The 27,466-nt window shown below is 33.0% G+C and overlaps 1 protein-coding gene across 5 annotated transcripts in view; it reads left to right on the top strand.

Annotated features, from left to right (window-relative positions):
• PCMTD1 (protein-L-isoaspartate (D-aspartate) O-methyltransferase domain containing 1) overlaps positions 1-25,984 on the top strand; it is a 66,293-nt gene extending 40,309 nt beyond the window's left edge. For all 5 annotated transcript variants that reach the window (XM_033125856.1, XM_033125852.1, XM_033125854.1 and 2 more), the window contains 4 exons: positions 3,181-3,283; positions 14,702-14,873; positions 17,193-17,316; positions 23,712-25,984. In XM_033125856.1, coding sequence (XP_032981747.1) covers positions 3,181-3,283; positions 14,702-14,873; positions 17,193-17,316; positions 23,712-24,079 — 767 coding nt within the window. In that variant the 3' untranslated portion in view covers positions 24,080-25,984. The remainder of the gene's footprint in view (positions 1-3,180; positions 3,284-14,701; positions 14,874-17,192; positions 17,317-23,711) is intronic.
• The last annotated feature ends 1,482 nt before the right edge of the window (positions 25,985-27,466 follow it).

The following is a 27,466-nucleotide window of genomic DNA, read 5'->3' on the forward strand; positions in this document are numbered from 1 at the left end:
TGACCTTTATATATAAGTTATGATTATTGACTAGTACATGATAAATGAACTAGATTAGATCCAACTACTACAAGAGAAAAACAGTCTCTGGATTTTATTATATTGGAATTTTATTATGTTTGTTATTCTTAATAAGTGACCTATTGTCAGCCTTAAAAATCATTTCTAATATTAAAATACCTAGGGTTTTCTAATAACTGTATTTGTCTTAATAAACTTTGATTTTTATTTGTTTCTATTTTCTCTTTATTGTTTAGCCATTAAAGATAACGGTCAACTGTTAGTACTTTTATTTTTTAATATGTATTACAAAAATTAAGCATTTATTACTTCATAGAAAAATCTCTTCCTATTGGCAGATACAGAATAATATTGGAATCTATTGAATACAAAGTCAAATTTGTTTCATCTGTTAGATGTTAGAAAGTGTTAACACTTTTTCTTTGGTTACTGTTTCATTTTTTTTTTCTCTATTGACAGCTTGTACCTTTCTATTAGAATTATTTTATATTGTTTATTTTAAAATCCCTTACTCTTATTTTTTTCATCTCTTTGAATAGCTCATTATTTTTTCATTGAAAAAGTTATACATGCATGCAGTTAAGACGCACTTTAGACAAGGGGTATAATGATGAAAATGTCTCCTTCTACCCTAGACCTCTTAGTCCCATTCTCAGAAGCAGCTATGTGTATTTTTTTAGGTTTCTGTGTTTGATTTTTCTGTTCTATTGAAGATGGATGTCAGATATGAGTTGTAATGAACAGCATCACACCATTTTTAACATACATTTGATGTGTTCTAGTTGTATACTGCATTCTAATAAATGACATATTGGTGACATTGCTGTTTAAGTTCTGCCTTTTATTCATACATTCTTTTTAATTATTTTCAATATGTTAATTATCAGTTTATTAGTGATAATTATAGATACGTCTCCATGTTATTTTAAAATTAAGTAGTTACAATGTGTATGTTTATAGTGTTGTCAAATCCTTTGTATGTTAATGAAATTATCTTGGGTCAAGGTGATGTAAAAAAGAAGTTATATGAAAAATGTTCTTAAGATATTTTCTTAATGAACTTTAAATCTTATTTCTAAAAGTTTCCACTTTACTTTTAGGCAATAAATACAAAACAGGAAAGAGAGACCATTAGCGTCTTTAAGTGATGAACAGCCTCTGTAGTCTCTTTTGACCTAGAACTCTGAAGTTGATGCTATTACAAACTCCCTCTGTTAATAAGGCAGTTTGAAATACTAAATAGAAGCCTTGATTTCCAGACTCTTTACTTGTTGCCTTTATTATAGTGCTTATGCATTCGGTCTTACTGGGAACTTCAAATTCCAGGAATATTGACCTTTGTTATTATCTTTTACCTGTGTAGCCCCAGTTTTGTTTTTTTATAAAAAATGATTGATTAGTATAACTAGATTCTTAATGGATAATGAAAATATGAGTCTCTCATGTTTTTCATTCAATGGGTCACCTTAAAAGAGTAAAAAGAAAACTAGATTAATTTCATAGAACAATATTTTACTTACTATGTTAAGTAATTCTGGTTTAATTTGAGCTTTTAAATAAGGAAAAGTATTCAGTGTTTCCTACCATTCTTTGTTCCTTGTGGAAGTTCAAGTTTTGAAAATACTCGGATTCGATACTAAATTAAAAAGTGACTGCTTACCTAGATTTAATTTCTTTGCCACTTTCATTTATTTTTTGAAAAAGGAAATTTTAGTTTTAGTTAATCTGTGGTAATAATAAGGAATTACAAAAGGTCTTAAATGGTATTGGATGGATGTTCCAGTTTTCAGACAAGACCAACAAACATTTCGACAGTAAGGAAACAAAAAATGAGAAGCAAACATTTCAGATTGCATCAATCAGAATAATTTATTTTAAAAACTATAAGAACATTTGCAAAGAAAATTAATTCTATGTGTTATGATTTTTGTGGATCAAGGGCCTTTTTATTTAATCTTTTTATCTGAATACATTTTTTAAAGTAGAATTAGGTTTTTTAAATAATCAAATATAATGTGATAGAACTATAGTAGTTTAAAGCATTATCTTCGGTTTGATTTTGGCTTAAAGACAGTAAATGAAGATTTTGGTTTAATTTTTATAGGTTAGGTTGTTCCTAGATCACAAACCATTTTTTTTATGTGCCCCCTGAACATTCAAACATGATAATCAACTGATTTTTTTTATTTTTGAAAATTCCAATATATATTGTATTTTTAATGATATTCAATAGGGGGCACATCCTATTAAGTAGTTCCTAAGAGAGATACAAGACACAGAAAATAAGTCCATATAAGATACAGAAAATAAGTAACATGTACACACACACATACACATGCATACACATGCACACTTTTCTATGGGAGACTAATCTCAAAGTAAAACAAAAATATAACCAATGTGGAGTAGAAAACCTGGTTGACTCAATTTCAGAAATTCGAAAGGAACTTAGCATAACTAGATGTGATTGTGTGTTACTTTCATGGGGGATGTGGGGCAGGCTGCATGCACCTTAGGAAAGTAAATCCAGTTAGTCATATTCTTAGAGAACTGGTGCCAGGGTGGGGAAAGGAACCATACCAAAATCAGCTGAGGCTCTCACCTGTTTCTCATTCTTAGAAAGTCACCCATCCTTGGCTATGTGCAAAAAGAAATACCAAGTGAAAAGTGTGAAGTATGCTGGAACAGGAGAGTAAAATCAGTTCTGCAAAAATGACTGATGGCCACACTCTGCTAAACAAGGGGAGCACCAAAAGGCATAGGTTGTAGTCTTGGCCTTTGAGGAAGTTAGCATTTACTAGGTAGTCATGGGGTGTTGTGGGATATTTGCATAATATCTGTGTCAGCCCATGGTTTCAGGATTTTAGAATTACCAATATTTTAACCAATGATAAATAAAAATGTAATGGTAAAGCATTTAAACCTTATATAGTATGATTTTCTTTGGCAGTATTGTCCTGACAGATAAGCATTTTTTTTTTTTAACTAAAGCAGTGTAAATAATGAGATTTCCATTCAGCTTTTTAAATCTGTGGCTAGAAGATATTCACATATTTCAAACCCTCTTTAAATGCTCCTGTGATAAATGAGCAGAAACTAAAAGAGCTCTGTAATGACATATTAATATTTTTTATAAAAATGCTGCTGCTACGATTGCAGGTCCTTTTGGAATAAATCATGGAATTGAGCTTCATTCAGATGTGGTGGAATATGCCAAGGAAAAACTGGAGAGCTTCATCAAAAATAGTGATAGCTTTGATAAGTAAGTATAGTTTTGGTTTTAAGGCACCTGGTATGTAAGATATGTATGACATGTCTGTTCCTCAATACTATTAGTTTATTCATCCTGAAATAATTGCAGCAAAAATCATTGTGTAAAATGAGAGAAAAAATTCGAATAATTATTCTATGCTATACTTCTTATTCTATGTAAGTCTATAGTCAATTATAAATAAATGCAATAAGTTTTCAAGAATTTTATGCTAATATCACTATTAGTAGGGTAATGTTCCATACGTTAAACATCATGCAACTACCTTTTATGAAGATGCAAAGATGCTTGATTAGAATACTTTCCTGGAACTGGTTTTATACCTTGGGGATAATTAATAGTTCTGCCCTCTTTATTTGTTACATAAGAGTGATACCTGTTAGCATATAAAGGACTTTCATAAAAACATTCAGTTACTTAATAATATATCTAGAGGAAATTATGATAGAAATACATTGATACATCTTGTGATAGTGTTGTGTTTGAGAAATTTGTTTATAAAACCATTGTTTTGAACTCCTGCTTTCCTTTTGATGAAATATTGCACAGTCTTTGGTCCTTGAGCTGGCAGGGAAGGTGGGTAATATTTGGTGGGTAATATTTCTAAAATTTATCAACGATAATACAATGGAGGAAAAGCTTCTTATGCTAAAGTCGATGAACCCTGAAATTATGTAAAATTTGGAGGGCATTTATGTCTCTCAACTAGTCATATTTTTGAAGAAAACCTTAAAAAGGATAGGAATCACAAGCTTATATAACTTACACATTTTTATATAACTAAGTTTTAGTGCAACTATTCAGTTCCAACTTGGGTTGTTGGGAGTGTGCCTTTCTCATTCGTCTCTAGTTCCCTGGGCATGACCATGAAGGTGAGGAACTTGGAGGAGTCTGGACCAGAGCTGAGGGCTTTTTTCTAGAGAGTTTAGGCTTGAGGACAGTGCCAAAAAGGCCCTGTGAATGCTGCAGAAGTGTATTTTCCTTTCTCCTCCCTTTCTTCACCCCTCCTCCCTCTTCCCCTTGCCCTTCTCTTTCCTTCCCGTTTGCCATTGCCAGTGTGTATCTGTCTATCCTCTGGCAAGTGGCACTTGAGCAGTTGAAGAATAGAAAACTGATATTATGTTGTAGCAAAATACTCAGTGTTGAAAGGGAGGTTTTGTGTCCACCTACGTGTGATTATAACTGGGATTGTAAAGACCTCAGTCAGGCAAGCTTGGGGGAGTTTGGAAATGCTCGGGTTTTATTTTGTTCTATAATTAATTCAATGGATTTGAGCAAGCCACTTGAATTTTATGTATCAATTTGCTGAACACCATCATTTATCTTATTTATGCTTGTCTTTATAAATAACATTTAATTCACATTTTGAATCATTTTTCAAGTGCTTACCGTGTTGGTTCATATTCTATTTCCAAGAATAATATATTGACAGAAATAAAAGTTTTTAGCCCATGTAATTTAATAAGAAATTGGGATTCAATTTTAGCATCCTTTTATATTTCTGTCTTATGATTAGTAGCGTGTTAAGGGCTTAAGATGTGGACATATTTTTTATACTGTTTATTAGAACTATAGAATTTTGTTAAATTTGACTTTCTGTTGTTTTAAGTATTTTGATGTTGAAACTATATACATGTAAGGACGTTTTGAATACATTTGAATTTAGAAAATATGAAAGTAATATTAGTAAAAGTAAATGTTTAAGGTCTATTGTAAGGTCTTTTATATGTATGTTAGTAATATATTTCATGTATTAATATATGGTGGCACAGATAATTCCGTTTTGGGTCATTAATCAAGCAGAACAAACTCAAGGAAGAATCTGGAGTCATTGAAGCCGCTCTATACAAGTATCTATGGAGCTCAAGTGTATTGCTGACAAGTGGACATGGTCCTGGGAAACAGTAAAATATGTCACTATTTAAAGCATTTTTCTATGTTGATACAATTTAAATATTAAATAATCCATAACAGATAAGGTTGAGAAATAAAATTTTATATATTCCAGTATATAAATAAAGTTTTCTAAAATTGTTTTCATGTATTTATAAAATGATCAAATTTCCTTGCCTTGTATTTCTTGAGTTGTTGTTATTGCCTTATTTAGATTTGTTATTCATAAAACGATGAATTGTAAAATATGGTGATGTGACTGATCTAAGTGTCTTTTTAATTTGTAATGGTCTTTTTAGTTAAAATAATCAGTCAGATTTTGTAATATAGTTGTTTCTGAAGTGTTACAACTAATTTTTAAAACAGATTCTTATATTAAACTAGTCTGAAAAAATTAGACAGTTCTGGGAATTTTAACTATTTTGGTTTTCAAGTAGTCTGAAATATTTGTTATGTATTTCAGATTATAAAAGTAGCTTGCATACAAAGAGTAGGTACTGGATAAATATCTCATTTTGCATAAAGTAGTGAGTGATTGCAAGTTAAGTGATCAAAGTTGATGAGTTATTCAGTGGGCTCCTTTTTTGTCTTTTTATATCATGTGATTTTACTGACAGAAATTATATAGATACAATAGTTTTCTTCTTCCTATCTTATTAGTGTTTGATGATTTCCTTGCAATTTTTGTTGATGTTTGTGGATAATATTTCTACTTATTTTCAGTTTGTTTTTTGTTTGTTTGTTTGTTTTTTAAGATTTTATTGGGGAAGGGGAACAGGACTTTATTGGGGAACAGTGTGTACTTCCAGGACTTTTCCAAGTCAGGTTGTTGACCTTTCAATCTTAGTTGTGGAGGGCACAGCTCAGCCTCAGGTCCAGTTGCCGTTGTTAGTTGCAGGGGGCACAGCCTTACGGGAGTCGAACAGACAACCTTGTGGTTGAGAGCCCACACTCCAACCAACTGAGCCATCTGGCTATCCGGGAGCTGAGTGGCAGCTCATTGACTTCATTCTAGTTGCAGAGGGTGCAGCTCGCTGGCCCGTGTGGTAATCGAACTGGCAGCCCCGTTGCCCAGAGCTCGCGCTCTATCCAACTGAGCCACCTGTTTGCCCCTACTTATTTTCAGTTTTTAAATTTAAAAAACTTGCCATGCAAAGTGATTTTAAAAATCCCATTTCCAAGCAGTTTCATTATATTGTGTACAGGTTATCAAAATACATACTTTAATTAAAATATAAAGTAACTCAGGAAAATTAATTGCTATTTATGTTCCTTAGTACCAGATTATTCTTGATTATGTGTAACACAGAATAGATAGCTAAAACTTAATACTCTTCCAATCATATTTATCTTTTTGGTTTAGATCTTTTTTTCAGTTCCTTTTTCGAAAGTATTGTCATGTCACTTAAATTTTAAACTGCCTCTTTAAAGTTTTCTTGCATATGTCTATTGGTGAACATACTGCACTTCCAAATGTAGTAGGTGAGAAATAATTGATAAGCTACTCAACATTAGAATATATAATGTCGGATGACCTTTTGAAAGATACAAATGTGTGTTTTTGTGTGTGCTCTATAAAGCAAGCTTGGTTCCTGCTTCTTGAAAATAGTATCCCTTCCTTTAGAAACAAGTATCCTTATTATAATGCATGTACTTTGAAACATCCTATGCCTGAGTCCTGTATCAACAGGTAAAATAATTTGGAGAAGCTACTCTGAATTTACTGTACTTGGAGATGGGAAGGAAGGGGGAGCCCTCTTGTATGATTTAGATATTCCTAGAGTCACTGAAATTCCTTTATAAAACTGGCGTTTGAATTCATGGGTTCTCTAAAACATTGGAAAATGTTTCCAGGAAAGGTGGTCCTTTACAGTAAATAGTTTAGGTTTCCTGGGCTAAATGGTCTTTGTTGCAACTGCTCAGCTCTGCTGTTAGAGAGCAAAAGCAGCGATAGACATTATGTAAAGAAATGGGCATAGTGATTCTGTGTGTGTTATGTACTGTGAGTAGGCTCTGACTCCTGGCAACCCTGTGAATAAGTGACATCCAAAATGTCCTCTCCTCAACAATCTGCTCAGCTCTTGTAGACTCACTCCTATGGCTTCTTTTATGGAGTCAGTCCATCTCATGTTTGGTCTTCTTTTCCTGCTGCCTTCTTTTATTCCCAATATTATTGTCTTTTCCAAAAAACCCTGTCTTCTCATGATGTGCCTGAAGTAGGACAACTTGTTTTGTCGTTTTAGCCTCCAGCAATATTTCAGACTTAATTTGCTCTAGGGTCCACTTGTTCATCTTTCTGGCAGTCCAGGGTATCTGCGTAGACACTTTATTTATAAAAACAAGGGCAGGCGGATTTGGCCTGTTTACTAGTTTGCTGACCCCTATTCTACTCTTCACACATACCTTCCAGAACATCTTTATTTTAGCCCTCTCTGCTGTAGACAAGTTTTGGGCTTAGGTTTTAAAGGCCCTTAGGTCTGGCTTTCACGAGGGAAGGAGAAGGTTGGGAAAGGTCAAATTGTATGAATCAGGATTTATGCATGTACAGTAAGCAAAATAATCTATCCATCTGTAGCTACTTGGAAGAGTAAGTCAGTTAAAGAAGCCTGAATTGTAAACCTTCAACCTATAAATACTTAGCAAATGAGTTAGTAATTGGTATAGCATTTATTTATAGCTATAGTTATGTATTTATATAATATGTATACATGTTCATGTAGTTGACCTGGCTTCCTAGACCACATGCTTTGGGGTGTGCTGTTTCCTTCTGAGACAACAGATCCCAGCTCCCCTCCCCTCCGAAGCATACTAGAGCTCATTTTGGAAGTATTCTAATATCAGTAGCCAAATGAATAGTCTGATTTATTGAAGATTTTCATTCTATTTGAATGGAGTTCTTTCTATATAGTTTGTCATATAAATGAGTCATGATATGAGTACTAAAAACAGTAATGAGATGATGAAAATAACAGCATCTAATACGTATTGTCTAATCGTTAAGTACCTTGTACCATTCTAAGTGCTTTACCACAGTCCTGGAGGCAATATTGGTGTCCGTGTTTCCCAGATGAGAAAACAGAATTAGGTAGGCTGTCTATTTATTTAGTTCTGATTTAGCTATGATGATGTAAACACAGAATTCTAATATTTCTTCCCATCAGTAAACTGCTACCAATGAATTATAGCCTAGCAATTTAGCCCCAGATACAAAGTTGAAGCAGCACTTTTATTTTCATCATTTATTTCCTTCAAATTAGAATTAAGTAGTGCTGTTAACATGGTTAAATGCATTATAGTATTTTTATTATAGGGCACGCCTACCCTGTTTTCTTAATGACACAGCGTGAATTGGGGGCAGAGATGAGTGGGAGAGGCAATGCATTCCTTAGATTTTGTTGAGGTGTTAAGTTTAAAATTAAATTCAGAGGTAGCATAGCCTTATAGAAGATTTAATTGATTTATGGCAATATGTAGTGTCCTAATTTTGTTTTTAATTGTGTTTTCATTTTTCGCGTGATGTGATTTGCTTCTATATTCTATCAACTTCATCACTAGAGTAGTCCTGCTTCATCTTTAGGATAATTATAGCATACTTGAAGTAGATTTTATCTATAAATATGTATTCAACATTATTTCAAAATATTTCTCAGATATTTGAAGTTTTTATATGCTAATAATGTTCAGCTGGAGTTTTATAACAATTATTACAAGTTGTAGTTTTTAATCATGACAAACATTCAAATTGCGGGACAGAAGAATACTTAAAAATAGTCCTCCGGGATGTCAGTTATATATTTTAACATCAGTTAGAAATGGCATGAGTAAAAGTTTCATGGCTTCAAACACATTAGTAGAAGAAATTATTGTTGAAATATGTGAAAGCTCACTTTTATATGAGGTACTGTCACATTTCCTGTAAAAAAGTTTAGAGATTGTTTTTGATCCTACAGATTTCCTAAAGTATCATTCAATAAAATAAAAAAATCATTCTATTTACTTTTAACAATTTGCTTTAAATAATGCTTGAATTATTCTGAGATGAGTTTGATGCAGTTGAAAGGGAAACACTTGAAAAGGTAAAGTCTTTGGTTTTTAAATTTTTAAAAATTCATTAGCTTAATTATTGATTGTAAGAGTTTTTGAATGGTATGACTGCATTTGGAGATCAAAAGATTAACATTTCCCTGGGTTTTCTTCCCAATGGAAAGTTCCGAACTTTTGTCTTGTTTTAATGAAATAGTCAGAGCTCTTAAAACTCAAAATGGTATATTTTGACAAAGTGTTTTATGAAAAAGAAGTTTCTGTGATTCATTTGGCAGGTTTTGGATGAGATATGAGAACAAGGTAGGATTTTTTTTTTTCCCCTATGTCCTTGAAATCCTTTATTCCTTTGGAATAATTGTCTAAAATTTCAATGACAGCATCCTGTGGCACATGATAAACTAGGTGTACAAATTGTCAGCCCACACTTCAACAGTGTATTGAAGGGGAATGTTGTTTTTTCTACTCTCAGTCAGCTCCTAGACCTAGACTATCCGTCTAAGAGGGAAGCTGCAGGGCAAGGCTAGGTCACCCTGATCTCCTAGCAGCTTATCAAAAGAATTATATGGGCAAGTTGGCAAGGTTCCTGCTGTGAACGAAATCATCTGTCCGTCTCAAGATGAAGATATTCCAACATGCACCTATAAAGAAAACCACTGCCAAGGTAAGTGATTAGAATCCTGGTGTTATTTTGGGCAAGTGTTCATGTTGTAAACCAAAATATATGTGTGTTCTATATTATCCCACAAGTGATTTTCAGTGTACATCTTAGTAAGAATATGTCAAATATCTTTCCCTCTCTTCATAAGAGAATCTAAAAATCAGTCATTAGATTTTAAGATTTAAATCAACATATGATTATAAGTCACAAGTGAGTGAATTTGTAATTATTATATACGTTTCAGAAGTATTTTTTTATACAGGTAACATTGTTGGGACGTGTAATTTAGAAGGGTGAGTCATCTCTGGGACATTTTGTTTTGGAAATTTTCTTCGAAGAATTCAAATGACTTTTCATTTTTAATAACAGACTTAAAATTTAAATGAACTCCCCTAAATTAAGTATAAGAGAAAGAACGCGTGAGCCATACTTCCCGTAAAATTATAACCACATAGGAAGTATTTTGGTAGAACTCTTGCCAATTTTTTTTTTTCTCTTCTTTAGGTTTCATTTAGTGTGGTTGATGTGAAAAGCTGGAATTTGGATTTTCTCTTTCATTATTTTTAACTTAGATTTTATGTGTAAATCTATAAATAGTGTAGCACTATTTTGTAATGAACTGAAAACTTCTGGTTAGTTTATTGCTACAGTCTTCCAGATTATACAGAAATCGTACTTGTGTTTTAAAATATGTCCTTTGCCTATGGAGGTTCGTGGAAACTTAGGTAAGATGGAGCTTTTAGAAGATAGTGTTTATTTTCTTCTCTACTTTGGAAGAATTAATAGGAGTTCTGCATCTCAAATCAATTATTTATTCTTAATATATGTGGTATGAACAGGATATGAGCATAACCATATAGATTTGCCTGAAAAATTTTAATCAGACTTTTTGAAAAAATATTAGTTCAATTGGTATGAATTTATTTACATGAAATGTTACTATAAAAATAAACCATAATTTTAGTATCAGAATACAAAACATCTAAGTAGTATCCTCAACTGTGTACCTAGTCAGAAATATAAAGCTCATCTATTAGTCCTGTAATAGGAAAGATGATCCATAGCCCACTTATACATGAAAACAGTAATGTAAGTATATGCAATTTAAGAGTTATTTTGTTTTCTTTACTAATGTGAAGGATTCATGTGTCATTGGTGGAAAAGGTCAAGTCATAGTTGTAAGCATAATAAATAATCTCCGGATAGGACTCTCTGGTAGACACCTTTTAATGACTAGTATTATTGGTAGTATTACAACTTTAATGTGTTTGGCCTGTGGATTCTCTACTATGTTGTAGATATTTTAATGCCAACATTTAAAAATATTACACTTTTCTCCCCAGTTTTATTTATGTTCTTTAAGTTTTACTATTTTGTATCTAGAAATATTCAGTCCTTTTGGAATATTGTCTCAAGTTCAATTGAACTTTCAAATTTGAGTATTCTGGTAAAAGAAATTAATATAAATATTTTAAATGAAAGTATAAAGACCTCATATGCATATTTTAGAAGTATATATTCCATTGGCACTACAGAAATTATTTATAAACTTAGGCATCTAATTTTTCTCTGTAATGATCTTTTGCAGTACTCTCTAAGTGGAAGCAAGCATACTTGTTCTGATCCTTGTTACAAGAGAAAATATTAAGTTTCCTAGAATAAGGGTAACTAACTTAACATTTTCAGAAAGGCTCCCAAAAAGTTCCTTTCACATGTAGGACAGTTGATTTATTCATTTAAGCCAAGGGTTTGTTTTGTTTTACTATTTGAGTTTTGCTTTATTTTTGGAGGCAGGGAGCATGCATTCTGTAATATGAAGCTATAGTTATTTTTAGTAACCAATTTAGCAAAACAAGAACCATCAGGTTGATACAGAGAGTGCCCATAGGTACATATTTTATTCTGTAACTATTTCTGGACAAGTTTCTCTTCTAATCCTGAGATTTTTGTGATTAGCATATTTGTCAACTTTGGGTTCATATTCAAAGTTGGTAGGTGGAAAAGTTGACAAAGCATTTATGTTTCTTACATGGTTCGCTTATTTAGTAAATGCTTTTTTGAGAACTGGAATAGATGATGGAGATACATACAATTAAAATTCAGAAGAAATATTCACAGATACCAGGAAAACCAGGAGAATGTTTCAAAGGGATGTTTGTGTTAAGGAGAAAGTCTTTGAAGCACCTATTTACAAGTGATAAGTAGATGGGTAGTTGTTTGAATTTATGTGTCTGTTGAAAAATATATATGTATATCGCATATATACACACATATACACATAAATATAGAGATATTTTACTTTTTTACTGAACCCCTGAAATTGCAGGTGATTTTTATTCTTACAGTACATCTTAATATGGATTAGCCACACTTTAAGTGCTCAATATCCACGTGTGGTTAGAAGCATGGGTGTTTCCCATTGTATTTCCAGTCTTTACACACAACTGGTGCTCAATAAATAGTATTTGACTTAATGAATTTTGCTAATTACTAGTATAAGGTAATTGGACCAGAGTCACACATTTAATTTTAGAGTCGGGTACTAAATTCTTTCTGATTCATTTTGCTGGGATGAGAATGTATAAAATACCACTAATATGAGAAGTTTTAATTGTAAGTTCACTTGTAATGGTGTTTTCCTAGGTAATAGTTCTGTAAGCAATCGCATGTTTTTAAATAGTAGGAAGCTTTTAAAGCTATAAGAATATTTCTGAGTTGATTTAACAGACTCGATGGTAAAAGAGGTTTAATAACTGAAATTTGTATTTAAATTCCCTGTTCACATTCCTCCTGAAAATTATGACTGACTTAAATTATTATAAAAGTAAATTATTTAAAATGAATTTTTATAAGAATGAGTTTTTAGATATTTTCATTGAAAATAGTAGTCTAACTTTCTTTTTAAAGAATGCTTACTGTTACTTTGATAAAGTGATTGAACCTTCTGATCCACAGTATCTAATTACTTAAAATCCAAGAAATTATGTTTTGGCCATATTTTAGATAATCATAGATTGTACCTTAGTCTTGAGTAGAAAAGAGAAATTAAACATGGTCTCTAATGTAGGTAAATTTACACTTTTGTTTGTACTATGCAAGTGGAAAGAATGAGATACTATTAAAGAGTTGGGTAAGATTTCATCACAAAGCTAATATTTGAACTGTATCTTCAAGGGAAGAAGAGGGGGAGGGGTATTTCAGTCAAAGGAAGAACACATACACAGATATAGGGCTTCAAAAACACTTTGTAATAGTTTCTCTGAGCAATTAGAAGGAAATAATTCAGTCTGGCTATAGTATATGTGTGTGCAGGGGCAGAGCCAGGAAATGAGTGTGAAAGGACAATTTAATAGTAGAATCATAAAGAGCCCACATGTCATTCTAAGGAGCTTGAACCTGCCCTGCCCTCTAGGGAGTAAAATGATGCAAGGGAGACCTGAAGAGTGTGAGCAGTGAGGAGACAGTTACATAAAAGAAATAATGGCATAGACTACCTTAGTGTGGGGGTATGAAGAAGAGATTATAGGATAAACACAGTGTTTACTCACCCCCATCCCAACCACCTTGACCCTTCCCAGCCCACTCCCCATAACCACCACCAAGACAGGAAATTGAAGACAGGGCATAATTTTGGTACTTTTTTGAATATCAGGTATCATAATGTTTCTGTGTTTTAATGAATTTAAACTTATTTAATGGAAACTTATTGTGTAATAAGTCTGTTAATTACTAAAGGACACGCTATGTTTTAAAAACAAAAATGATTGTTAGTGTCGTTTTTCACTGCATGCTGAAACTTCTAATGAAAATTATTTCCTCAAATGATAGCCTGATTTTGCTGTGTGGTCAATATTAACTTGAATCAACTTAAAAGTGAAAGGATATTCCAGTAATTTGGAATTTAAAAATGATTACATGTTTTATTAGTGCATTGAAGTTTTAATTATATGTTATACGTTAGAGACTTTTCAGATTTGTCAGAATTTAAGGAATAAAGTAGAAGTCTAAATAGGAAAGTTTGTAAAAGCACAACTCTATATATCATGAACCAACACTGTAACCAGGAACAAGTGATCAGGGTAAAGTGCCTTTGCTTTGAAACCGTATCTTTTCTTTTGTTGCACAGGGAGATCACAGGGACCAAAGCAGCAGTAAGAAAAATCTCTGTTTATTGTGCTCTCTGTCCCAATCCTGTAGCTCTGCTAAAATTTATTAGGAAAATCTCCCTAATCGTAGTGATTGCAAGGGTATATGGTCACACTGGTGTCTTTCTGACAAAGCTTTGCCACTGTTAACTGCAGCAAAAATGTCAAGCAGAGATGAATACCACATGAGCTCTTCCCATTTCCACTGGTCCCTCAGCTTTTTTTTGGGAAAAAGCAGTGGAAAGTGAAGGCTTCTCCTTCTCTCTCTGTTTCTCTCTGTCTCTCTCTCTCGCTGTCTCTCTCTCTCTCTGTCTCTCTCATTCTCTCTTTTTTAATCCTTGTGATTCTCATCCATATATAATTTGTGGGGCGCCACAAGATTGGTGTGATGGGCTTTTCATTTTATTCATTTTTTTAAGCCTTAAGTGAGGTTTTGGTGTGGCAAAAAAAAGATTATGTTTTGAAAATATATGCTATAGCATTGATAATAAAATAATATATTTGATTCATATAAAACTTCATAAATGTGATATTTAAATCAAATTTCGTATTTTATCCTTAGAATTAATTTTGGTAACTTCACCGTTTCAAAGAACTGGATTATGTTAAATTTTTTAGATTTAGTTTTTTTGTTTAAATGAATTAAAATATATTTGTTTTTCCATGCAGATTTGAGTTCTGTGAACCTGCATTTGTGGTTGGTAATTGCCTCCAGATAGCATCTGACAGTCATCAGTATGACCGAATTTATTGTGGAGCTGGAGTCCAGAAAGACCATGAAAACTACATGAAAATATTACTAAAAGTGGGAGGCATTCTAGTCATGCCTATAGAAGATCAGGTAACTTCCACTGCCCTTTTGCTTAACAGCATAGGAAACAAACACATTAGTTTAAGATGGGAAGTGGAACATCAGTAAAGGTATATTGTAATTTTTAAAGAAGAAATGCTCTTCCTAGATCTAACTACACAGAAAAAATGTGAAATGGACTCTTAATTATTTAACCAAAGCAGGTATAGAAAAGATCCCTATACTAGAATTAGAAGAAACTTGGTCTTTCATCCGAGCTTAGCTACTACCTGTGTGCTACAGTTGTTCCCCCCTTATCCTTGGTTTCATTCTCTGTGGTTTGTTACTTGTGGTCAACCATGGTCTGAAAATGTTAAATGGAAATTTCCAAAAATGATTCTTAAGTTTTAAGTTGGGCAATGTTCTGAGGAGTATGATGAAGTCTTGAGCCTTCCTGCTCCGTCCTGCATGGGACATAAATCATCCCATTGTCCATCATCTCCACATTGTATATACTACCTGCCCTTTAGTCACTTAGTAATCTACTCAGTTGTCAGATTGACTGTCACAGTAATGCAGTGCTTGTGTTCAACTTACTTTACTTAACAATGACCCCAGAATGCAAGAGTAGTGATGCTGGCAATACGGATATGCCAAAGAGAAGCTGTAAAGTGCTTCCGTAAGTGAAAAGGTGAAAGTTCTCGACTTAATAAGGCATTGTATCTATCACCTCACATCATCACAAGAAGAAGGGTAAGTACAGTACAATATGGTATTTTGAGAGAGAGAGAGAGAGAGAGACCATATTCACATAACTTTTATTACAGTGTGTTATAATTGTTCTGTTTTATTATAAGCTATTGTTGTTAATCTCTTACTGTGACTAATTTATGAGTTAAATTTTATCATAGGTATGTATGTATAGGAAAAAATAGTATATATAGGGTTCGATACTATCCACGGTTTCAAGCATCCATGGGGGTTTTGGACCTATCCCTTGTGGATAAAGGGGGACTACTTCATTTGCCACACTGCTCCCATCTGTTCTCACCTGTAGGTAGGTTCCATTTGAATGTGATGCTCTCTACTAAGGGCTGCATTTCTAACATTCTTTAATTCTTTGAACATATAAAAATAGAAATCCTATTTGGAGTTTGGTTTGGATTGTTTAACTCCATTTAGGAAATGAGTACATTTTTAAATCTTCATTTCGTTTGAAAATATTTTGCAGTCATTTGCCTGTCAGTAGTTTGGAATTATTAAGTATAATAAATATATGAAATACTAATTTATTCAGAAAATGAGTGGATTTTTCAAGAGAAAATTACTTTAAAAGTTTATAAAAATGCATTTGAAAGAGTACTTTTAATCATATTAACCCAAATCTGAGATGTTTAAAACACCTTGTGGTTTGTGTGGTAGAAGATAGAATGTCTAAGACAACTGTGACCTAGCATGATGTTTTGGAGTTTATACTCGTATATCTCGGGGATCCCTTAACATCACAACATATTTGCATCTCAGTGATTTCACCATTATCATGCACTGCGCTCTGTAGCAAATTGTCAGTTATTAAAAAGATGTAATATAAAAACATTCGTTAAAAAACATTCTTAGAAAAGTGTTGTTACTTGAATGCTTCCAGAGTTGAGATTCCCAGATGAACAATCTTTTCCTGTTTTCCTTTAAAGCTGCATGTTTGGACGTTTAAAATATGGCTTCCCATTGATGTTTTATTAAATATTATATACCATTATAATAATGTAAAGTATAATAATGATTTTTATAATATAAATTGAAGATACTAATTTGATCAAGCCATGTACTGAGCTAATATTTTTTTCCAAGGACTGGTGACGGGTGTTTGCTGAGTAGGTAAAACTTCTAATCCGTTTGTGACTAATTACATTTATTTGTGACATATGAAGTTGAGATTAGAATCTATATTTTATTACCATTATGGAAGATCATGAAGTTGACTCATTGGTGCAGTAATTAAAACATGATTTTATTAATATTGTGCTTTAACCAAATAACTGAACCTATGTGAAACATATTTTGGGAGCCAGTGGCAGGTATGGATTGGAATAATACCCCTAGAAGCTATCAGACCCCAAACATACTATGCAGAGTCACTTGGCCATATTTGAATATTCCATTTGCATTGAAATATCTATCTTGAACAGCAAATATTTGTGATTTCTTCTGTATTTTATAGTAAATATTTAAATGAAAGTAATCTGGTTACATTCAAATATAAGTGATTATATAGCAATCATTGGCAATTATTTTGTTAAAACAAAATTGAGACTGTAAAGCAAGCACATTTCCAGAATTAAACTACTCTACTTCTTTTTTCCCTCTAAATAGTTAACACAAATTATGCGAACTGGACAAAACACTTGGGAAAGTAAAAATATTCTTGCTGTTTCATTTGCTCCACTTGTGCAGCCAAGTAAGAATGATAATGGCAAACCAGATTCTGTGGGACTCCGTAAGTAACTGTTGGTTCTTTCCTATTGAACTGTGACTTCAACTCCTGTGCTTGGGATTTAATAGACTATTTAATTATGAAGAAATAAATAGATATGCAGTATTATATTCAGTGGATTTACTCAACTTTTTTGTATAGAGCCCCTACCTTGCACCAGACATTGTTAGCTGCCATCATGGAAACATGAAAAGGGGCAAATGTATGAATTTATTAATTGTAGTTGTGAGTTTATTAATTATAATTTATTAATTTGGTGGCATCACTTTTCATACAGAGGAACAGCAAACAAAAAAGCCTTTATTTAGGCTGAAAAGAGATTGGTCATTCCAGAAATAAGTTTTAGGGTAGTTAAAGCTCATTGACTACGCTGTAGAGGCTAGATTATACAAGACTTTTCTTATACTAAAGGAGAGAGTCAGTGTTGATATGGATAGAGTTAGTTGTTTGAAGGTAGAAGAATAGTGGACTATATAGAAGATGTTGGTAGAGGAAAAAGAGGGATCTAAAGTTTGCCTTGACCAGCTGGTATCATTTATTGATGTTTGGAAGACGGGGGGTGGAATAATTTGGAAATAGGTACTATAGGAAGATCAGATATTTTATTTTGGCCATGTTAGAGTTTTCTATTAGCATATAATTGTCAGTCTAGTGGGTGTATACCTATTGCATGGGGAAGTATATAAATTGAGAATCCTCAACATAAAGATGGCATTTTAAATAGGCTACAGTGCAGATACAGAGAATAGGTGTTGGATTGGACCTGTGGTCCACCAAATTCAGAGATAAAACAGACCATGAATGATGTGTTAGCAAAGAGTAGGCCAGAGAGATGGGAAAACACAGTGAGCACAGTGTGTTGAAAACCAAGAAAAGTATTTCAAAAAGGAGGGAGTGGTCAAATTACTGAAGGCTACTAAGACCTTAAGAAGGAAGAAGAAAGCATTAAGTAAAGGTCTTAATAAATGAACTTTACGATAGTAGACTTGTTGCTTTAACTTGCTTTTTAAATGAATTTATTTCATAGGAACCTGGCTTTATAGAGAGATTCAATTAAATTTCTTCATTTTACCCTCTTTTAAGCTATGTGATTTTTGTGGCCCTTTGGGATAGTTTAAAGACTTATATGAAGTAGTATTTATAAAGTGCTTGGCATGTAATAATTGCTTAATAAAGAGTAGTGTTAGGATTTGGGGAGGGTCAATGAATTACACCCATTTATCTCTGCTCAAGTTCTTACCAATGGAGAGATGGACTTGGGGTCAGATAGCTAGGAATTGAAATGTCAGCTTTATTACCAACCAAAGTAGATATAGGAAAATATGGCTTAAGTCTGCACCCTTCATTAGACAGACTTACCACCAAGTAGGCAGCACTGGCCAAATCCCCCACTGTGTGAGCTTACCCTGTAAATACCTGGATGAGCAGAGCTCAATGTGTATACTTGTAAGTAGACATACCCTAATGAAAAGGAGAAGGGAAAGGATAGAACCATATATCCAGAGGTAGCTGGATGGAGCCAGCTACTTCTTACCCACTCACAAACTATACAAGCCACACCTCGTGCCTTGGGGAGGAATGAGCATGGTGATGCAAAGCTACCCATGTAGCTCTGTGGTTAAGTGTCACTCTCTGGGAGTGTCAGTGGCACGGAGGTCTTCCCCAGGACCCCTCGAGAGGGTTTACTAGCCATCTTCTCCAACTGGAGCTGCCATCAAGGAGACCCATTGACCTTACTTTATGGACTTATGAGATTCATAAATTCTGACACAGTACTCTTATTTTGATCTCATTTAGAAAGAAATTAGACCCTCAGATCTAAAAATTTTTGAAATATAATTCAGAAAATTTTATTCACTATTTTTTTTCAAATATAAGTATATTTGTGTATATTAAGTATATTTATGATTAATGTATGCTACTTAAAAAAAGCATTTGAGTCATCCTATACAAATCCACATTAAACTATTATATGAGGAAAATTAAAAATAAGATTGATTAAAAATAAACAAAGGATTATCACAAAGGCTCTATTAGAAATATGAAATTACTCTACTGGAATGCTAAATTTAAACTTCCTTCCAATCTATTCAAAAAGAGATACATTTTGGGTGTGCTCTGGGACTGAAAGGGATTTCTTTCTAGCACCAGAATCAAGTAATAGTCACATGTTTTCACATACATTACACAATTATTTCAATGAAGTCTACTTGTTGACTCTACACACATCCTCATATATACACATGTATTACATATATATATGTGCAAATGTATATGTGTAATATATACTCCATAGTATATAGTCGACTATAGTGTAATTATTGAATGCTTAAACTCCTTGCTAAAAGCAACAGTAGTAACAAAGTGAAACTATTTTTTCCCTCCTATTTTCTAAACATTAGAATTACAGTTTGTTTAGGACAGTTTTGTTTAACCTATCATAACTGGTTGGAGAGTAATAAAGAGAAATAATGAAAAAATTCTCTGACACATTTTGGTTTTGACAGTCACCTAACCATAAGCATAATGTGCAGCATATATAACCGTACTTACTTGTAGAGTTACCTGTAGATTTCTGTGCAACAGCTATTTGTTTCACTTTGTAATATTGTTACAACCCTCAGCATACTTCTTTTTATCTGACCCTTTTCCTAATTTAGTGTCCTTTAGAAGAGTCTTGGTTATAAATGTGGTTTTATAGTAACATGTTTTATGAATGGCATGGATGATGATATGCTTTAAATGAGCAATTTTTGATCTTTCTCATTTTTAAGGAAGTCAACACAATTAGATCTAGGTAGTTAATAAGGCTGTCATTGGTTGGGTTGATGTAAATGTGAGTGTAAAGTAGAAATAAATTTGGTGGAAAAGGACAAAATGGGAGAAGAGCCTAAATTTAAAAAAAAAAATAAAAGTTCTTCATACGTCTGAAATATTTATGGGTAAAATGATGTATCTAAATTTTTAATCAAAATAATCTGGGGTGGGGATGGGAAGAGGAAATGGGAGTGCTTACGAAGTAAGATGAGCCATAAGGGATAATTATTGAGGCTGACTGTCAGGTAGGTATCTTGGGTTCATTATACTGTTGGCTCTCTTTTTTGTATTTAATTGAAAGGCTACAATAGAAAGAAAAAAAAGTCATTAGCTACCAACAGCAACATAAAAATGAGTCAGGAATCATGTATGAGTTTCTAAAAAATAAAAATACTTCACATAGTGTTCACAGAATGAAGAAAATTTTAATTATTTGTCAAAATTTAATAAGATATGGAGAATAAGAACAAGTTTCCTTTTTTGTTTAAATAGCTTTCTGTTCATGGAACATTATTTCGTTAATTATAGGGGGTTAAAATATGAAAGAATGTTAGTACAAAAAAAAGAAAACCTAAAAAATATACATGTAAATCCTTTGCCAAATGTATTTTGTAGCTATGAAATTGCTCATGTGAGCTACTAAAATATAACAGTTCCTCAGATTTATCACTAATTTTTATTTAACTTAAAGTCATATTCCTTTCTTGTTTTGGTATGGTACATTCTAAAAATGGGGGTTTACGGCTTAAAGTTCAGGGCAGGAAGGGATAAAGGGAAAAATGCTACACCAACTAAAGGCAAAACCACCAATATTTCTGTACTGCAGGTGTGTATGGGTTTTTCCACACTGAGCAAGTTTCCAATTGTTCGTGGACACCAACAAGGTACCCTATGATCTAACTCAGTTCTGACACTAACCTGTGTTAGCACAGACCCCACAGGTTAAGGGCTCTGTCCCACAAGGCTTCCCCCTCCAGCTTCAGTATACCAATTGCAAGACCTGGTTGTCACCTGTGTTTCTGACAGCCTGGCTGTAAATTAGAGGTTCCCATGACCCCCTCCTAGAGTTCCATAATTTGTTAGAGTAGCTCACAAAACCCAGGAAAACAGTTTACTTACTGGACTACCAGTTTGTTATAAAAAGGATCCAACTCAGGAATAGCCAGTTGGAGTTGATGCCGATGCCCAAGGCGAGGGACGCCATCCTCCCAGCAACTGCATGTGTTTTCTCATCAGCCCAGAAGCTCTCTGAAGCCTTTTGGTCGGATTATTTATGAAGACTTACAGATTTTTATTACAATATAGCTAACATACAATATTAGTTTCAGATGTACACCATTATTATTCAACATTTAAATACCCAAAGAAGTGACCATCATGGTAAGTCAAGCAATCATCTGACACTGTACCATTCCTCTTGGCAAACAACCCAGCATCCTTAGGGTTTTACCAAAAGTCACCTTATTAACATAAACTCAGGTGTGGTTGAAAGGAACGTCTTACAACAAAAGATACTCCTTTTGATCTTATAATCTTATCATTTAGGAAATTTCAAGTATTTTAGGAGCTTTGTCACAATGGGAAGCAAAATGTATATTCTTACAAATCACAGTATAACAAGGGACAAAAGAGACTTCATAAATTTTGGTTCTATGCCACATTGAGCTATATTGAAGTTGCTGTTTTTGTAAAAATGGCCAAAAATAGTTGGTTTTGGGTGTTTCACCTAAATAAAATACCTTTTCCAATCTTTAACAAATGAAACCGAAAGTGCTGATTGTTAGGTTCTTATAAAATCTATGTAGAGGCTACCTTTTGGGAAAGAAATAGAGCTTATGTGTATGTTACAGAGAATACTAATTGTAATTACGGAGTGAAAGCTTCAATTCAAAATAAAATTTTATAGTAGTTGAGATTAGTATTGTCTGGTTGATTAAATCCTTATTTCATAACTGGAACCATAAGAAATAAGGTACTGTCAAAGAATAAAAAATATTGGGGATTTTTGAATAAGTAGGGCTGAGAATTACCTAAAAGTTTTTGTATCATTCAGGAGAACTTTGAAATGAAGCTCATATGGATGCTATTTTAGTACTTCTGAGTGTTAGAAGCTACTAAAGTCAAGTCTGAAACCTTTTCCACTCTAGGTCTAGTTGGTTCTTTATGAAGTTCGGGTATTCTGACAGTTTAGGATTGAAAAGTTCATCATCCTAAGTGTCCCTGAAATAGCAGGCAGTGGTGTCAGAGGAAGAACATAATTAAGGCGTTAAAAGAAAATACCAATAATGTGAGAGAGGTTTAAGAGCAAAGACTATCTGAAAAGACTAATTATAGCTTCTATTTCTGAGCTCCTTTATAATTTCCAAAACTCTTGTAGATTTGTTTTCCATCCTCTCCTTTTGCAGAGCTCACTGGAACTTGGGCTTTCTTTGTTTGTACTCCCTCTTAAGGTGCTCTCCTACAGGGCCCTGTGGGGCGTACTAAGAGGAGATGCCCCTCCCCTCCTAGAACTCACAGTCTGATGTCAAAGACAGACCACATACAAATAACTGAACAAGGCAGAATTTAAGATGTTACAACATACAAGTTGGAAGAGCAGTAACAAAGTAAAGTAAAGAAATGAAGAGTACCAAAGTAAACAAATAAAACATAAATGATTTTTCAATACTGTTTAAGTGGCGAGGGTTGTGTTTTGTTCAGAAGGATCCTTGATAATAGTTTTATTTCCACAGGGATGGAAACTAGGAGAAATGAATTTGAGGTGACGACTAGAGAATTTATTTCTCTATGTATAAAATATTGGAACAGGCTAGAAGAATTTGTGGTTCTAGGGCTCATGCATTTATACAGAAGAATTTGTGGTTCTAGGGCTTATGCATTTATACATTCGTGGGAGATGGGAATGAAGCAGAAAAGATAGGTTGCAACTCCGGTGCATTTGATAGAAGTAAACCTCAATGACAAAAAAATGTGTGTTGTTTCTTTGGACTATTAAGTGTTTCTTTACAGCATGATTTCTTTACAGCATCTTTTCTTTACAGGTTTGATGCTTAGCATATAAACCATTTCTACTTGTTGATTTACAGAAAGATAGAAACTGTGTGTGTGTGTGTGTGTGTGTGTGTGTGTGTGTGTATACACAAGCTTGTGTGTATAATAGCTTTAGAGCTTAGACTTAGGCAGTTGTTCAAATGTTGCCTTTATTTGAGTTTTTTTAATAGTCTTTTTCAATATCAAAAAGTATTAAAAAAGAAGTAGGGTAAAAATCTCTACTATTCATGTCCCATCTTTAATTCTCATGTACTGTTTGTAAGTTCTTATTTTTTCTTCCAAAGAATATGAATATACATGGGGACGCACAGATATCTATACATATAAATCTCTGCACTGTCCACTCTTGTCTGTACTTAAAGCAGTACTTAAGGCATTAGGTAAACACCCTGAAATCTTTGTTAATTGAAATGTAAGTTTTTATACTTTTTATGTTTTCTAACATTCACTAAGAAATACATGTTTTGTTCCATGAAGAAATGAGCAATATATAATGTTTTACTTACGGTGTTTTTGTGTGTGTGTTTTAGCTCCCTGTGCTGTCAGGAATCTACAGGACTTGGCTCGTATTTACATTCGACGCACACTTAGAAATTTCATAAATGATGAGATGCAGGCCAAGGGGATTCCTCAAAGGGCTCCACCCAAAAGGAAAAGAAAGAGAGTTAAACAGAGAATTAACACTTACGTATTTGTGGGTAATCAGCTTATTCCTCAGCCTCTAGACAGTGAGGAGGATGAAAAAATGGAAGAAGATAACAAAGAAGAGGAAGAGAAAAATCACAGTGAAGTAATGAAGCCAGAAGAGCCACCTCAGAATTTACTGAGAGAAAAAATCATGAAGCTCCCCCTCCCTGAATCTTTAAAAGCTTACTTGACATATTTTAGAGAAAAATAACTTAAATCAAGAAGAAAGAAAGCCTACTGATAATTCCTTTAGTCTTGAAAATGTAGCATTTGTTAGAAGAGAGAAATGTTTCTTTCACAAGAGTGAATTATGGTGGAAAAAAAGTATAATTTGTTTCTGTCTTAGTAATAAAAATGAAGTATTCAGTGATTTAAAACAAACAAAAAAAATCCCTTTTATAAAATATATTTTTCTTTAAATCTTGGAAAAATTGCTGTTTTAACTCTGTGACTTCAAGAGTGGAATTCAACAAATAGTCAAACTGTGTACTGTAAATCCTTTTCTGATTCCTTACAGATTTGTAGTGGTGAGGGTTAGATTTAATTTTATATAAAGTTAAATAATTGTTAAGCATATATAATCTTATTTGAATTGCAGTTGTTTGCATTTCCTCTATGAAAACTTTCTTACTGTCATAAGGAAATCAAATGCTTTGTAAACCCACTTACCTTACTTTTTTGCAATCACTATTGCTGAGTTGCTATAGATGTATTCCGGGCATATATGAGTGCAATAACAATACAGATGTTGAATAATTTAGCTTTAAAAACAGGTTTCATGGTATTCAACAGCACTGCTACTTTTGCTTTTGAATCTGTTGCCAAAAGACATGGAGAAAATATCTGCTTCTCTCATAGAGATTTTAAGAGCACATCAAGTGAATATGAAAGTAAAAAGTATATACTTAATACAACTCGTAATTTGTATGGACCCTTTACATTTTCGGTATTTAAAAATAATGAGGTTATATTACTCTCTGGAGTTTTAGAAGATAGTATACTTAGGACTGTTTTTTCTATAATCCAATGTATAAAGGATTTGGTTTTTAAAAAATCCATTGTTGATAGCACAGTGAGAGAAGAAGCATGAGTGACGGCCACTTCTTGAATCATGCTTAGTAGCATGGCCAGAGCAGATGTAGTTAGCGGGTGCACTTTAGCAAATGGAACTTCTAGTTCATCTGAGTATTTCTCTTTGACAAAGTAGGGCTGAGCTAGCCTACATTTGCTTTGAAATTCATCTTTGTATTTAAAGAAATATTCACAGAAATAGTATGTAGATGCCTTTTGCTTTGAAAATCTAGTTCAGAATCATAGTATAATCTTTGGGACCTATGCTGTGCTCATTTCCCATGTTTTTCTTTTTGGGTGAAATTACAATGATTTTCATTTTTTGCTTAATGTCACATACTTAAACTATCCATCATTTGAATGTTAGTTGTAGCTTATCAGTGATATCACAGGGTAGTAAATACCATTATTAATTTCTTTTTATCCTACTTGGGCCTGAAAACAGTCATTCCTTGTTAAGAAGGTATGCATTATAACATATTTAGTAATTAGTGTTACAAGGATTATATATTTTTTAAAAGGAAAAAAATAGAGTATCACTTATTATTATCAGCATCACTATTAAAATAGTTGATCAAATATGCTTAAAGAAACCCAATCAATGTATAGTGAAAGGATTATTATCTCTTTGCAAAGATTCAATTACTAGTAATATATAAATGGTTTCAAAAATCTCAGCCCTGGTAATTCCATACGTCTAAAAACAAGTGTTTGAAATATTCTAAGCATGAACTAACCCAAGTAAATGAGGATGTTTTAGTCATGTGAAAAATAATTTCATGGAAGGTATTTGTTTTATACCAGGGACTGAGGCTAGGAGTTGGGGGTATCTCCAACAATTTTTCTCAGATGATTACTAAGCTGTTATTGTTAAGAGATATTCCATCTCATTTCTGTCAAGGAAAATAAAATAGTTCCATACAATTGTCATCTATTAGAAATGTTCGTTTTCTTTTGAATTAAATGTTAGTTTTAGAAGTTTAATCTTGAGTTCCTGGTGCCCAGGTATTTTTATCTAGCCCTCTCCCCCAGACACACACACACACACACACACACATTTTTGGAGCTGGGGTCCAGATATGTAAACATATATTCTTAAATGATGATTTTACTATTAAGGAGAGAGTTTTTGTTAAGGATAAATTTGAAGATTGACTTTTTCATATCATCTTTCATTCTGTTGACCTTGGCAAAGTGTGCAGCAGGTTTTCATGATCATTGCATATTTTTTGTCATTGAAATGTATCTTTGTTTTTAAATGCATTCATTTTACAATTGTAATTTTATTATTGACTTTAAATAAAGAAGTAGATATGAAAAATGAAAATTCAAGTGAAAGCCCTTTTATCTATTAATGGGAATATATTAGAATGATTAAAATTATGTTGGGTTTGTGTTTATTTTTTATTAAGTAGTTTTGTTTTCTTGGTTTGTTTTTAAGGAGGGTACAGCTCACAGTAGCCCAGCTGGGGATCAAACCAGCAACCATGGTGTTATTAGCACCACGATCTAACCGAGTTAACTGGCCACCCCATGTTTATTTTTTTAATGCATTCATGTTTACTTGAGTATAAATAATTTTGCTTTATAAGTGGAGAAGTAGCAAGTAAAGATGAAGTAAAATTAATTGAAAATGATGAATATATTCATGGGATTTTACAATCAGATAAAACAATAGAAATAATCTAATCCAGTGTTATTTTGCAAGAGAAAGTAGGCCTAGGGAAGTAGCATAATTTTCCTAAGTCAGACAGCTGGTTGGAGACGGCTTGAAATAGCATCCAACATCTGATAAATCCCAAGAAATTTATCAGTGACACCGTAACTATTAAAAAACTAATTTAAATCTTTAGTACTTATTGATGTATTTAGTTCTAGTATTAATAAAGGGAAATACTAAAATATATATGTGGTTAAAATAAAATGCAAAAAATGTTGGTTTCTAGCTGTCTGAGGGGGTAAAAGTGAAGCAAAACCTGTTAAATCATGGGAAGAGTTGGAAAATTATTTTAAATAAATGGATATAATTAAGCATCAGTCTCCAGTGGCCTGGCTTTTGTTTTTCTTTTTTAATTTTCAAAAATTTGATACAGCTATGGATGTATGCTCAATTACAGTGACCAATTGCTATATTTGGACATCTCATTTCCTTTTGACTTGCCACCTCTGAAGAGTGGTTTTCTTTAAATTATTTTTATAAAATCAGTAGATAGAAAGGATATTTATAAGATAATGTGTAAAGTACAAGGAATAATTCAGTCTACATGTAAATATAGTTGATAGGTTCTTGGAAACTGACTTTAAACGACATAATGAAACCAGTTTTATCATAGGCTAATTGATATAAACAAGAGTTAAGTTTCTACCTTCTATTTTTGGTCACAAAAACATCACCAATCTTCTAAATAAAGACCCAAAACATTTCTAATATTAAACATTGAAATAAATGTGAGTTGTGAAACAAGATTATTCTTTTCCAACCCACTTATTCCAGTTCAGGGTTGTGGGTGGCCGGTGTCCATCCAGG

Source organism: Rhinolophus ferrumequinum, chromosome 14, assembly GCF_004115265.2.
Source record: "Rhinolophus ferrumequinum isolate MPI-CBG mRhiFer1 chromosome 14, mRhiFer1_v1.p, whole genome shotgun sequence".
NCBI classification, from domain to species: Eukaryota; Metazoa; Chordata; class Mammalia; order Chiroptera; family Rhinolophidae; genus Rhinolophus; species Rhinolophus ferrumequinum.